Source organism: Mustelus asterias, chromosome 11, assembly GCF_964213995.1.
Source record: "Mustelus asterias chromosome 11, sMusAst1.hap1.1, whole genome shotgun sequence".
Classification (NCBI taxonomy): Eukaryota; Metazoa; Chordata; class Chondrichthyes; order Carcharhiniformes; family Triakidae; genus Mustelus; species Mustelus asterias.
The window spans coordinates 108795904-108810940 of record NC_135811.1 but is presented as its reverse complement, the minus strand read 5'-3'; the positions used below and the strand labels follow the sequence as shown (position 1 = coordinate 108810940).

The window sequence follows — 15037 nt, the reverse complement described above, 5'->3', positions numbered from 1 at the left end:
TTTAATGTATTTTCTGCCATTTTAGAAATAATTTGCAGAGGAGAGGGTGTGGACGTTATGTTGCTGTTGATTTGTTGTGCATTTTAAAGTTCTGCATTATCAATTGGACCCATTTTCAATCAAGTCAAAACAGCATGGTTAAAGTAACTTTACCTTTACACCATTGCTTTCAGGACAGAATGGCTCCGTGGTGCCACCCCGTTTGCACAAGGCTTCATCGAGCACTGACAAGTCCAGTGCTAGCTTTTAAGATCTAGAGAAAATATCTCTGCTGCCGGGCAGTGGCAAATTGGACATTTTTACCGTCAGAAGAAATAGTAAGGTAAATAAAAGGTTAAAGTTTTAAAAATTCAAAAGCATCTTTGTTAAAAAAAAACTGATCTCCACAGGTAGGAGCTTAGGTGAGAGGTCAAAGAACAGAATTCAATGGATCCTTTGAAATTCCCCTTTGTTAAATGAAAGGCGGTTTCTTGAAGATATTACATTTAAATTTGAGAGATCGGGGGAAAAATAAAATCAAACGGATTTCTTGCCCAGGGTGCAGGGATACCCAGCAGAAAGCTCAGTGTTTGCGCTACTGATTGGCCACCATGCAATTTACCTGGTTCACTGAAGGATGTAACTCAAAGCACTGCACTAAAGACAGCACTGAAGTGCACACACAGAAGATAACTCCTGTACAATTATTCAGAGTCTGAATTGTCACTTCATGTGCCATTGTCTTTCAATCATGATGCTCCTAAATGAACTTCAGGCCAGGGCAGGTTGACAGCAGTGCTAATGGAATGGGTTCCTTTTTGCTGCCAGGATATGCAAAGTGTTGCTGGGATGAGGCAACCCAGCATCAGGTTCAAAAGAGAGGACCCATTTATTATTTCTCATGGCTGTCCTTTACCACAAGCAAAAACAATAGGTAAGTGAGCCTCGTTAAACAGGTACCCTGACTTCGCATTGACCAAGACCCTTAAGAGACCAAATAAGATGTTTAACCAAGTGTTCTCATTAGTTGCCATACATTGCAAATGCTGATACTATCAAATCTTGTGGTTCTGGTTTTCTAGCAATAGCATCAAGAGCAGTCATTCCCAAATCTGCCAAGCTGATGAAATGCAAACAGGAAAACCAGCAAGGAAGATATAGTATATATGTAAGCGGCAATGGAACGGTGATGTCTGGGCTTCAAGGGCACACCCTGCTATGCAAGTCTGAACAAAAAGAACGGAAACTGGGGAGGACAAATATAGCAAAAGTCAAGAGTGCCAAGTCTCGTCAGACAGGCAGTCAGTAGAGAGAACAGACAGTAAAACAAGCTTGGAAAAGTTGTGAAGCTTTGCTACACAAAGACTGCACTAGTCCCTCATGACTATACCCGTGACAGATTTGGCACGCATGACTCTCTCACTTTCGCTATACACTCCCTTCCCTGCCTCAGTTCAGCCTGTAAGAAGTTTAACACCAGGTTAAAGTCCAACAGGTTTATTTGGTTACAGAGCAGGTGGTGATCAGCCCTCGGCCCTTGGAACCCAGTAAACTCAGTCTTGTAGTGTTTATATACCTTACTTGCTGGCTGTCCTGTTCACATTTCATCAGCCTGGGAAATTTAGAAAGGGCTGTTCTTAGTGCACAATAAATTAGAACAAAGAGGGCATGTAGCTAACCAAAATGAAATTGAAAAATACTTGCATAAATCTCTCCAAAACAGAGGTGACTGAAGTTGAAAGTAGAGGGGAGGGAGACAGCGGTTGTCTATTAGGTCTCATTTATCTTCCAAGCTGATAGTTGTCTTGCTTACAAAACATTAACCTGCCCTCTGAACAGACGCTGATAGATCTTGTGTATTTCTACCATTGTGTTTTATTTCAGATATCTGATTTTTTAAATCTATCTATTTCTCGACTGCCATTCACCAACTTTCCTGAAAAGGGAGTACAGATGTGGAGGTAGAAGGGAATGAAGAACTATAGAGTGAAGAGCACTCTACTATAAATGCTTAAATTAACATGTGGATACAGATAGTGCCAGTGCGAGCAGTGATGCAGGGTTGATGGTCCAAATCACCTGCAAGACAGCACAGGGATGGCTGAAAAGGAAGTGTCATCTGAGCTCTTTACAAAAGTTCAGACATTCCATCCTTGTCATACTTTCTCCCTCTCACTCCATGAAGGTCTGAAGGGAGCGAAAAACTAACAGGTTAAATCAGGTCTCATAATATGGAGCATAATTTTAAACAGGGTTGAAATGAACAGCAGCTTGCAATACTGTTCACTGGCAACAATAAGCCAAAGAGATACCAGATGGGCCAGCGTTAATACACAGTGCTGACGAGGCTCTTCAGAGCTTTATGAAAACAAGGTCTTTTGAGCAAGCTCACTTTGTGTAAACCTCGCAGGATTCTTGCAGCTGCAGAAGCATTGTGGAGGTGTGGCTACAAAAAGCAGTCGAGAATTAGTCAGCCATTGTCACAGAAAGGGCAAGCTTGCACACAGCTGTTCGAGTACTTTGGATCCCAGCTGTGCCCTGTCGAATGGGCAGAGCTTAGAGCCAAAATATGGAGTCATGCTGCAGTCATCTTGCTGTACATAGCTCCAGCGATACCACCCTACAAACAGCCAGCTGAGTGTTAATGCTTCATTATATTATAAACTCAAAGGTCTTCTCCATACCAACTGTTTAAATGCAAGAAAGAAAATGTGTCCAAGAGGGTTTGATCTCTTTGATTCCCAGGTGTCTCAGGTAAATAAACACCCCAGGGATTTACCCACGGTTAATTTGATCTGAATTCAAATGAAGCAGAAACAGTACAGCTCTCTGTTGGAAAGCAGCGTAGTAAATAGCAACCAAACACCTTTCATGAACATACATTTATCCAACCGTAGCCCTCCTACCTCTTTTCTTTTCTTGCCTTGCCTTTCCTTCTGTCAAAGAGAGATTACCAACAAAAGAAATGCATCACATGTAGTAGGACTTTTAAACACATCACTCACCTGATACTCCCTTAATAGGGCACATACCCATTTTCCCCCTAACTGCTATTAATATGCCCAAGAAACGAGAACACTTCCACCACAGCAACACAAGGCAGTTTAATAATCTGATCAGCTTTTCTCTCTGTTCCCAAATCAGTGGAGAATTGTGGTCTGAGGTGGAGCAGGGCAAAAAAGTCTCAGAATCTTAAATAGCACAAAAAGAGACCAGTCAATCTTGCCTTGCCGGTTCGTTGAAAGGATTATCCAATTACTAGCCATCCTGGAAAGTCAATAACTCTAAGTGAAGCATGGCCCACACAGAAAACATTGTCATCTACATTTTGGGTGGAAATTAACCGTGTAAAATTACAGCGAGGCCATTCGAGTGATATCAGGAAATAGTGGAATCTGCAACCCAGAGAGCAGGCTATTCCAGACCTAATAATGTGCAATGCAACAAGATAATTGACCTCATAAAGAGCCTCTGAACCTGTCCAGAAAATCAGATTATCTGGGTAGAGCTTTGAGAAAGAGGGAGATCTGGGCATCCTGGTAAATGAATCACAAATAGAATGCAAGAACAAATGATTAGGAAGGAACCTCTAGGTATCAGTGATCATAACATGATTGAATGTTGCATTCAGTATAAGAGTGGGTCTAAGGCTAGTGTTTTAAACTTGCATGAAGGAAATTATGAGCATATGATGACAGCTAACTAAAGTGAACTGGGAAATTAGGTTAAGGGACAGGGCAACAGAGATGCAATGGCAGACATTAAAGGACTTATTTCAGAATACTCTGAAAAGATACATTTTAGTGAGAAAGACAGACAGTTAGGAAAGGACATGCCATCCATGGCCAAGTTAAAGATGGCATGAAACTGAAAGAGAAAGCATATACAATTTTGTGACAATCAGTGGCAAGTCAAAAGATTGGACAGAATTTAAAGACCAGCAAATAATGACTAAAAAAGGAGAATATGAGAGAAAGCTAGCTAGAAGTATAAAAAGTAGAAAGTTTCTACAATTATTTAAAAAGGAAGAGAGAAACTGGAGTGAACACTGGTCATCTAGAGTGTGTCTGGGGAATGAATAATGGGAAACAAGGAAATGACAGAAGCGTTGAACAGGTATTTTGCATCTGTTTTCACTGTAGAAAGTAAAACCACAGAAATTCTTGTGAACCAAGAGGTAAAAGGGAGGGAGGAACTTAAAACAATCACTATCACTGTAGAAAGGGTGCTGAGTAGACTATTGAAGCTAAAGGCTGACAAATCTCCAGGGCCTGATAGCCAGTGGCTGCTAAGATAATAGGGGCATCAGTTGTAATTTTCCAGAGTTCTAGATTTTGGAAAGGCTCCATTAGATTGGAAAACAGAGAAGATAACTCTTCTATTCAAATATGGAGGCAACTAATGCAGGAAACTACAGGCCTGTTAGCCTAACACCCATCATAGTGATAGATTCTAGCATTTTCCCTGAGGATCTTATAGCAGGGCACTTAGAAAATCGCAAGGCAATTAGGAAAGGTCAACATGATTTGTTTTGTTAAAAAGATCAGCGTTTGACTCATTTATTGGCGTTCTTGTGAGGTAATGCATTTTGGAAGGTTTAACAAAGATAGAAAATATACAATAAATGGCAGGACCCTTAAGAGTATTGATAGGCAGAGGGATCTGGGTGTACAGGTACACAGGTCACCGAAAGTGGCAATGTAGGTGGAGAAGGTAGTCAAGAAGGCATACGGCATCCTTGCCTTCATTGGCCGAGCCATTGAGTTTAAAAATTGGCAAGTCATGTTACAGCTTTATAGAACCTTAGTTAGGCCGCACCTGGAATATAGTGTTCAATTCTGGTCACCACACTACCAGAAGGATGTGGAGGCTCTGGAGAGGGTACAGAAAAGATTTACCAGGATGTTGCCTGGTATGGAGGGCATTAGCTATGAGGAAAGGTTGGAGAAACTTGGCTTGCTCTCACTGGAACGATGGAGATTGAGAGGCGACCTGACAGAAGTCGACAAGATTATGAGGGGGCATGGACAGAATGGATAGTCAGAAGCTTTTTCCCCAGGGTGGAAGAGTCAATTACTAGGGGCCACAGGTTTAAGGTGCGAGGGGTAAGGTTTAAAGGAGATGTACGAGGCAAGTTGTTTTTTTTTTTTTACAGAGGGTGGTGGGTGCTTAGAACTCGCTGCCGGGGGAGGTAGTGGAAGCAGATACGATCGCGACTTTTAAGGGACATCTTGACAAATACAGGAATAGGATGGGAATAGAGGGATATGGTCCCCGGAAGGGTAGGGGGTTTTAGTTCAGTCGGGCAGCATGGTCAGTGCAGGCTTGGAGGGCCGAAGGGCCTGTTCCTGTGCTGTAATTTTCTTTGTTCTTGAGGAAGTAACGAGCAACGTGGATAAAGGGGAACCCGTAGATGTGGTATAATTGAATTTCCGAAAGACATTTGATAAGATGCCACATTGAAGGTTACTAGGCAAAATAAAATCTCCCAGTGTAGGAAATAACGTATTAGCATGGATAGAGGACTGGTTAGCTAGCAGGAAGCAGAGCGTAGGGATAAATGGGTCATTTCAGTTTGCCAAGCTGTTACTAACAAAGTGGCACAGGAATCAGTGTTGGAGCCTCAACTATTTTCAATTTATATGAATGACTTGGATGAAGGGACCAAATCTATGGCTGCTACATTTGCTGATGACGAAAGATAGGTAGGAAAGTAGGTTCTGAAGAGGGACTAAGGAGTCTACAAAGGAGTATAAATAGATTATAGATAAGTGAGTGGGCAAAAATTTGGTAGGTGGAGTAAAATACAGGAAAAATAGGAAAGCATATTATCCAATTAGAGGGACTATAGAGTTCTGAGGAAGAGGGGGGCCTGGGTGTCCTGATTTATGAATTACAAATAGTATGCAGTATAGCAAATGATGAGGAAGATAAATGGAATGTTGGCATTTATTGCAAGGAGAAAGAGCAAAGTTGGGAAGTTTTGCTACAGTGAGACCACATCTGGGGTACTGAGTGCAGTTTTGGTATCCTTACTATAATTGCATTAGCAGTTCAGAGAAGGTTCACTCGACTAATTCCTGGATTGAAGGGGTTATCTTATGATGAAAGATTGGACAGGTTAGGCCTGTATCCTTTGAAGATAAGGAGAATGAGAGATGATCTAATTGAAACATACAAGATCATGAGGGGATTTGACAGGTTGGATGCCAAGAGGATGTTTCCCTTATAGGAGAGAATCAAACTAGGGGACAGAGTGTAAAAATAAGGGGTCTCCCATTTAGATGGAAATGAGGTGAGCTTTCCTCTGAGGATCATTAGTCTGGAATGCATTTCCCTAGAGAGCAGTGCTGTTGAATATTTTTAAGGCCAAGGTGGATAAATTTTTGATCAACAAGGGAACCAAGGGTTATGGGGGGTAGACAGGAAAATAGAGCTGAGGCCACAATCAGATCAGCCAGGATCCTATCAACCAAATAGCACGGCAGGCTATGGAAAGAATGCATGAGGGAATAAAAATCAAAGTGGTACCACGATCACACAAATCACAACCGTGCAATCAAAATTTATTCAAGATTACATATAATCTGGATTTTGAGATGGACATCAAACTGTGCCATTTGAATGACATTTCTACATGTAGAAGACCAACTTCCTATTTTCCAAGTTGGTCTCTGAGTCTACATGTAACTAAAGTCACAGCAAAAATATTCCACTATTTAAAAAATACTTCACGTATAAATAAAATGCAAGCTGGCGACACTGAGCTGCTGCTGGAAGTCCCCCAGGCTTGAGTTGCAACAGAAACATGTGAGCCACTGAAGCAACTGAATTCATCTCCATACCCAATGACAGAGGGTGAATGAAGTCAGGCAAACATAAGAAAAATATTTCAGTGCACCATGGTGAACAAGGTTGATAGGCGGCATCTGCGTTTGACAATGGTCTCGGGAATGGACCTAAACTGCATGTTTGGCTTTATCCATCCTTCAGCAATTCCTCGGCCGCAACGAGTGAAGCAGACTTCATCCACTTGCTTAAAAGTAGCTCAAATATTGCCCATCCCCCAAGAGGAATAGAGCAATTCAGATTGTTTACCTTACTTGTATAGAACCAGCAACAACAAATAAATTCTATTTGCTTTCATTTTAGTATTTCAATTCATAGCTTGCCACACAGGTTATGCACGAAAGCAGAATTTTATGGAAATAATAAATTGTCAAATGTACAATGATGCCAGTTCAGTGAATCGCTTTCAAAAAGCCTCAGGCTTCAAACTACTTCTGTATAACATCAGTGCTCTTTCCATATTTAGCTCAACAATTCCGGTATAAATTTGATATTTTAAATCTGAAGTGTACAAGGGTTTGCAGATACTTTCCACACATTATCTCACTTTGAAGCCCAATGATCTTCTGACAGTGAAACATTGGTGAATAAAGTTTTAAAAAATGCATCAAAGCTGAAATTTTAAAAATCAGCAAACGTAGCGATTGGATATTTTGGGGCATGGTTCCTTTGTCAAAACTGGAAGATATCAACGAACAGCGTTAAAGAACAAAGGGAAAAAAGGAAAAAAGGCAGGAAAAACTGAATGTGTAAAGTGTTTAAATAGAAAACAAAAAAATGATCAAATGGCAGAAGAGATCAGCATGAGACAATAGGAAGCACAAAATCAGAGAAAAGACATACGATGGACAGAAGATGCAAATAGCTTCAGAAAGTGGGGAAATGAAAGTTAAAGTTTATTTATTAGTCACAAGGATTCCATTAACACTGCAATGAAGATACTGTGAAAATGCCCTAGTCGCCACACTGCGACGCCTGTTCGGGTACATGGAGGGAGAATTTAGCATGGCCAATGCACCCTAACCAGCATGTCCTTCCGACTGTGGGATCAAACTGGAGCACCCGGAAGAAACCCACGCAGACATGGGGAGAACATGCAAATTCTGCACAGTGACCCAAGCCGGGAATTGAACCAGGGTCCCTGGCGCTGTGAGGTAGCAGTGCTAGCCACTGTGCCACCACGCCGAATGAGGTAGGTCGAATGAGAAGCATGATTTTGCTAACCTCAACTGGTTGTTGTGACCAAGGAGCCTGAAAGGAAAAGGCGAGCGGACACTAAGTGTACTGACTATCTTGGGTGTTCAAACTGAGGGTCCCCCAAACGAGCACAAACTTGCTCCTTCCCCTTGGAAACATCCGAGAAAGAAAATATATTCAAGCAACAAAATAAGCAATAAGGCCAACGAGCTTTGCATAAAAAGACAGTGCTGTTCCTTGATCTTATGTTCAGCTTCTGAAAGCGTGGAAGGTGAAAAACAGCAGGGCCAGAGTGGGGGTGAGTCAGAAAGTTGATGGGGCATGTGATGAATATCAGGTTGTCACCAGCAGATAGAACAGAGGGGTTTGGCAAAGTGAATTAATTTCTCTTATGTAAATGACATTGCTCGGTGAAAGGCAAGGAGACAGGAGATTGAAGGAAGCATTCTTGCATTAACGATGGTAAGCTATTGATAAAAGGCTGCAGAAAATCTGTGCTCAGGACAAATGCTGCCTGCAGCAAGTCAACAGAATTCGTAAATAAAATTAAATGGAACTAGCTATAGGAGCAATTCATTCATCAAATGCAATAATTTGGAGTCTGGCATTTCCCCTTTAACAAAGGCTTATCTCCAGTGTAAGATATACATGTACAAGCCAAGGCTTTAGCTACAGCCTGCCCTTTATGGGTGCATGTGCAGAATTACCATGTGGAATGCTGTGTTTCAGACTCATCGATGTTCTGCTGGTATCCTCACATTTTGAATCAGAGAAAGAAGCAGTTCTGCTAGGGGCTGGGGTCTAGAAGGAAATTAAAAACTAAGTTAATCTACAGCTTGATTTGTGATGCAGCAGTCATCAGCAAACTGTTCATCATTCACTGCAGTGCAGAGGACCAGACAAGATGCAAATCGCACCCCCCTTAAATACTTACACATGCTGCACTCTTTCCCCCAGATACCGAACACAACATTGCATTTCTTTTAGCTTCTTCCTCAGGGGGGACGGGGACGGTAAGCAACAGCAAACAAACTACCCTGCCATTCTATGAACAGCAGAAACGCATCAACTCTTTTCACCCATCTTGCTTCCATGACCCTGCATAACTATGCCCAATCTGTTAATCCCCAGTTTTCAGCTAGCCTGATACCATTATACTAATTTTATAATCACACCCCTTTGTTCAGGACTTCCCTGCCACTTCCTCTTTCTACCCCAATCAAATTCTCAATCAACTAGATCACTCCTGGTTTTAAGCTCCCACACTTACCGAGGGACTGCCACTTGCATTTAATAGGAAATTGGCAGTGTGGGCAGCCATTGGTGGCTGGTCAGGAATGGTCCGGTGACCAAGTGCCATTCCGACAATTGCAGTCATGTGCGTTTCTGTTCCAAAAACATAAATTGGAATTCCAGTTGTCTTCCCTGTGGAGAAGTTAAGTAATGAGGATTAGAACAGATGGAACTGGATAACTGTGGTACATATGAAAACAAACCTTTCTATTGTGCTAGTGAGATGGGGTACAGATAGAAATCAAGTTGATGGGAAAACACCCAATTTTAGGAAAGTCAGAGAAACAAGTGTGAAGAAATCCAATATGCTTTCTCTCACCTTCCAAACTGGGAGGCAATGGCGGAGCGATATTGTCACTGGACTTGTAATCCAGAGACCCAGGGTAACGCTCTAGATCCCACCATGGGTGATGTTGAAATTTGAATGCAATAAAAATCTGGAATTAAAGTCTAACGACGACCCTGAAACCATTCTTAATTGACATAAAAACCCATCTGGTTCACTAATGTCCTTTAAGGAAATGTGCCATCCTTACCTATCCTGGCTTACGTGATTCCAAATCCACAGTAATATGGTTGACTCTTAAATGCCCTCTGAAATAGCTGAGCAAACCACTCAGTTCAAGGGGAAATTAGAGATGGGCAACAAATGTTGGCCCAGCGAATGAAGCCCACATCCCAAGAACATATAAAAAGAGTATATCAAAGTCTAGGAATCCTGCAGTGAGCCCCAAAAGTCTATCCACCAATGACAAGGCCCAAGTCAGGAGTGTAATGGAATATTCTCCACTTGCCCAGACAAGTGAAGCTCCAATAACACTCAAGAAGCTCAACACCATTCAGGTGGAAGCAGCCCATTTGATTAGCACCCCATTCACAAACATTCACTGCCTCCTCTACCAACACAAATGGCAGCAGTGTGTATTATAAACAAGATGCATTGCAGTACATAAATGTTCCTTATACAACATCTTTCAAATTCACGACCACTATCATCTTGAAGGACAAGCACAGCAGACACCACCAGCTGGAAGTTGCCTCCAAGCTATTCACCATCCTGACTTGGAAACATAGCACCCACCGTTCCTTCACAATCGCTGGGTCAAAATCCTAGAACACGCCTCCCTAACAGCACTGTGGATGTACCTATGCCAGCCACATGGATTTATTCAGAAGCATGTTGGTCCACCTTCTCAAGAACTGGGGATGGGCAATAAATGCTGGCCTATCCAATGATGCCACAGCCCATGAATGAATTTTAAAAGTTTTAATACGCAACACAATTTTTCATTTTACATTGGATATGTTGCTTGGATTTCTGGTTTAAAAAAATCAAACCGTACCAACTTCCCCCATCACACGGAGGCCTTCTTGGTAATTGGGTCCACCTCTTCTGACAAAAATAGAGACGTTATGGTTCTGCAGCGGAGTTTGGTAGTCCTTGATTGCACGTACTATGCCCTATGAAAGAAAATAAACGGTTAACAGGACATTTCATCTTTAGTAAAATACCCATTTAATCAAAGAAATTTCTAGGGGAAAGACTGTTTGGCTTTTAATTCATAGAATCATTGAAGAACCATAGAGGGATAATTTCTCCAAGTCAAGAATATTTAGCTGTTTTCCCAAGCACAAGGGAATTACTGCCATATAATTTTGCCTCTTGTCAGGCCAGACTTTTCAGTGACAATTTTTATTCAGAAGCATGTTGGTCAGTCAGGTATGGACCACTTGGGAACGTCAACCAGCTTCACCAGCAGGAAGCCAGTTAGGTGACTCAAAGGACAATTATAGACCTGCTTAAAGTGATATAATAGTGCAGCACAGACATGGAAATCCTTAGTAATGTTTCAGAAGGTGCCCTTCAGGTTGAAAATGCTTCCTCTTTTCTCAAACAAGTCACCCATGCATCTTTTTAAAAATCCATCAGTTTAATTACTGCCTTTGAAATTTATTTTCATTCTGGCTGTTTGGAGTTAGCTTAAAAGGGTTGTAACCCAGAAAAAGGCAGGAGGAATGCCAAGAGGCAAAAGGACATCAGCCCAGTAATTAATAGTTACAACAGAGAGCCGAATTGACAGCTGTGGAAATGACTAGAATAAGCAAAATACTGCGGGCACTGGAACCTTTGTTCTCATTTCAAATCTACCAGACTTGATATTTTACAAAGATATAAAATAAGTCAGTTCCATTAGTCCCAGCATGAATGGTTAGTGTAGAGTAATGGGAGCAAATATCTAAAACAGTTGAATTTGAATGCGCAGGTTCAAACCCTGCTCGCAGCGACAGCGATTGGAAAATGTTTACTTGAGAATGAATCACAATTACCAGAGAGTTTTTAAAAATACTTTTCACTGTATACCAATAAGTGTGACAATAATAAATCAAATCAGGGGTTGAGACTCTTTTGAGATGAACAAAGTCACGTATGCTTAACTGATTCAACCACCACATCTTCCCCTCCTATGCCACCTCCATTATTCCCATGCCACTGCTCCATTTACATGTCCTTCCTCCTATGCTATCCCAAACATTCTCCCTGCAAGAAATTTGCAGTCAAATTGGTACACCTAGCAAATGTCATCTCGTCCAACTCTCCCAGGCTAACCCCATCCCATGCTATTTAATTCTCCCCATTGCCCCCACATTCTCATGTCATCCCCATCCCTTGCCATCCTTATCCATTGCATACAGTCAATCCCATTCCATTTTTCCCATGCTATCCCTTTGATGCAACCCTTCCTTTTCCAAAAGCAGCAACTTAGCTGAAATTCTTCACATATTCATGCATGGGATTTGGATATCTCTGGCTGGGCCAGCATTTATTGCCTATCCCTAATTGCCCCTGGAGTGTGTTAGGCCATTTCAGAGGGCATTTAAGAGTCAACCACATTGCTATGGTTCTGAAGTCACATGTAGGCCAGACCAGGTAAAGACAGCAGATTGCTTTCCCCAAGGGACATTAGTGAACCAGGTGGGTTTTTATGACAAATCGACAATGGTTTCATGGTCGTCATTAGACTTTTAATTCCAGATTTTTATTCAATTCAAATTTCACCATCTGCCAAGTTCCCAGAATTACCCTTTGATTTGATTTATTGTCACGTGCATTAGTATACAGTGAAAAGTATTGTTTCTTGCACGCTGTACAAAGCATACTGTTCATAGAGAAGGAAACAAGGGAGTGCAGAATGTAGTGTTAGTCATAGCTAGGGTGCAAAGAACGATCAAGTTAATGCAAGGTAGGTCCATTCAAAAGTCTGACGGCAGCAGGAAAGAAGCTGTTTTTAAGTCGGTTGGTACGCGACCTCAGACTTTTGTATCTTTTTCCCGATGGAAGAAAGTGGAAGAGAGAATGTCCGAGTGTGTGGGGTCCTTAATTATGCTGGCTGCTTTGCTGAGGGAAGTGTAGACAGTGTCAATGGATGGGAGGCTGGTTTGCGTGATGGATTGGGCTACATTCACGACCTTTTGTAGTTTCTTGCGGTCTTGGACAGAGCAGGAGCCATACCAAGCTGTGATACAACGAGAAAGAATGCTTTCCATGATGCATCTGTAAAAGTTGGAGAGTCGTAGCTGACATGCCAAATTTCCTTAGTCTTCTGAGAAAGTAGAGGCGTTGGTGGGCTTTCTTAACTATAGTGTCGGCATGGGTCTCTGGATTTTCAGTCCAGTTGAGAATGTGTATAAGGTAGATTGAGAAGAGGAAAGGGTTAAAATTGGGCTGCGTAACTAGGAATCAGTTGAGGGATAAACTGGTTACGGAAAGGGCCTGAGGTGAGGGCGACAAGGCTCACCGAAACTAATGATCTCGTTAAAGAAACTGCTAATAGGTAATTGTGGTTCTGGCTTCGGAGGGCAGGGCCTTATCGATTGGCCTTTTGTTCCTGAAAGTAATCTAATCAAAAATGTAACAATACAGCTATGCCCTTATTGGCTAACAGAATTATGTGGATGTATCTCCATCGTGTATAACTGAAACTGTTTTGTAAGCCAGACAGAGACTCACGAACCCATGCTTGATGCGCCTGGTCTAGCGATCTCTCCTCCGATGCAGTAAAGGTGGTTTGCGGAGAAACCTGTCTCATCAGTTTTTGATCCGACTTCCGAAAGCGAATTCCACACAGTGACCATACCACTCGCCACCGTCTCCCCATAAAGTATCCTCTTAAAATTCAATCAATCGAAAATGCCCGAACTAAACACCGACTCTCAAAGTAGAACAGGGTCGCAGCCTCAGTCCTTAACATGGAGTAATGGAGTACCTTCCTGGGTCAGTCCCACTGCAATTCTGGCAGTCTGTCCCTCCCATGCCACCACTGCAAGGGCTGGCGTATCATGTACAGTTTTGGTCTCCTCATTTAAAAAAGGATATACTTGTTATAGGAGGAGTGCAATAGAAGCCACCAAGCTATTCCCTGGGATGGCAGGATTGTCATACAAGGAGAGATTGAGCCTGGATTCTATGGAGATTTGAAGAATCCGAGGTGAGCTCATTGAAACTTATGAAATTTTTACAGGGTATGAGGGGGTACATGTCGACAGAAAGTTTCCCCTAGCCGAGAGCGCAGAACCAGCTGCAGAAGAATTTCTTCACTGAGGGTTGTGAATCTTTGGAATTCTCCACCTCAGGGGGCTGTGGAAACTCTCATGCTGAGCATTTTCATGACAGAAATCAATTGATTTTTGGATAATGACATCAGGGACATATGGGTAGCACAGGAAACTGGCATTGGGATAGATGGTCAGCCATGGTCTAACTGAATGGCACAGTAGGCTTGACAGGCCAAATGGCCTACTTCTGTTCCTACGTCATTCCACCCTCCCCTTCAATCCCCTGCCATCCTCTCCCCACTCCTGTTTCTATCCCTCTTCTCCATCCCCCATTGCACCCACCTTCCATTCCAATTTTCCCATAACGTTACCACATGCCACACTTTTTCCTCAATCCCTCCGGCCAGGATATCTTTGACACTTGGCTCCCCTTAATTTCCACTTTCTTTTTCTCTCCAGCAGCATCCCGATCTCCACCAAGTGTCCTTTACCCTGCTAAATCCCCACTCCCCAATCTCACCAGCCAGCATAACTTTGCTGTTGGACCTGATTTATAGTTTACTATTCTCTTTCTCCACTAATGTCCCCCACAAACTTCCTGAACCCCTTCACCAGTGACTGCTTCATGCACTCTGGTCCTACACTTACCAAGCTTCATCCACTCAATCAACCCACTGATTAATCTGAAAAGCCCAGAAAGAGAAAATTGTGTATTATTATAGACTGGCAGATGGAGCGAGAGGAATGATTCATTACCTTAAATGTTGCTGCTACGTTCGTGAAGTTAGCGATGCTGCCTCCAATAATAAGGATTTTCCCTGAATAAAATTGAACATATTTACTCAGACAAGATAAAGGAGTTGGCTAAAAAAACCTCATAACTATCACAGAGACAGAGAGAACAGTAAGCCAATGGTGGAGACATCAAAGTTCTTTTTGGTGGCAGTGATTGGCATTGCTGCCTTACAGCACCAGGGACCCGGGTTCGATTCCCAGCTTGGGCCACTATCTGTGTGGAGTTTGCACATACACCCCATGTCTGTGTGGGTTTCCTCTCAGTCCAAAGATGTGCGGGTTAGGTGGATTGGCCATGCTAAATTGCCCCTTAGTGCGAGGGTGACTTGCGGGGGTAAATGCATGGGGTTATGGGGAATAGGGCTTGGGT

General features: G+C 42.4%; 1 protein-coding gene across 3 annotated transcripts in view; it reads right to left on the bottom strand.

The window, feature by feature from the left end:
• Positions 1–15037, bottom strand: part of aclya (ATP citrate lyase a) — a 79434-nt gene that overhangs the window by 26846 nt on the left and 37551 nt on the right. For 2 of the 3 annotated variants that reach the window (XM_078224255.1, XM_078224257.1), the window contains 5 exons: positions 14629–14690; positions 10662–10779; positions 9296–9450; positions 8733–8826; positions 2886–2915 (listed from right to left, as the gene is read on the bottom strand). In XM_078224255.1, the coding sequence (XP_078080381.1) occupies positions 2886–2915; positions 8733–8826; positions 9296–9450; positions 10662–10779; positions 14629–14690 (459 nt within the window). The remainder of the gene's footprint in view (positions 1–2885; positions 2916–8732; positions 8827–9295; positions 9451–10661; positions 10780–14628; positions 14691–15037) is intronic. The other variant, XM_078224258.1, reaches the window with a different exon arrangement.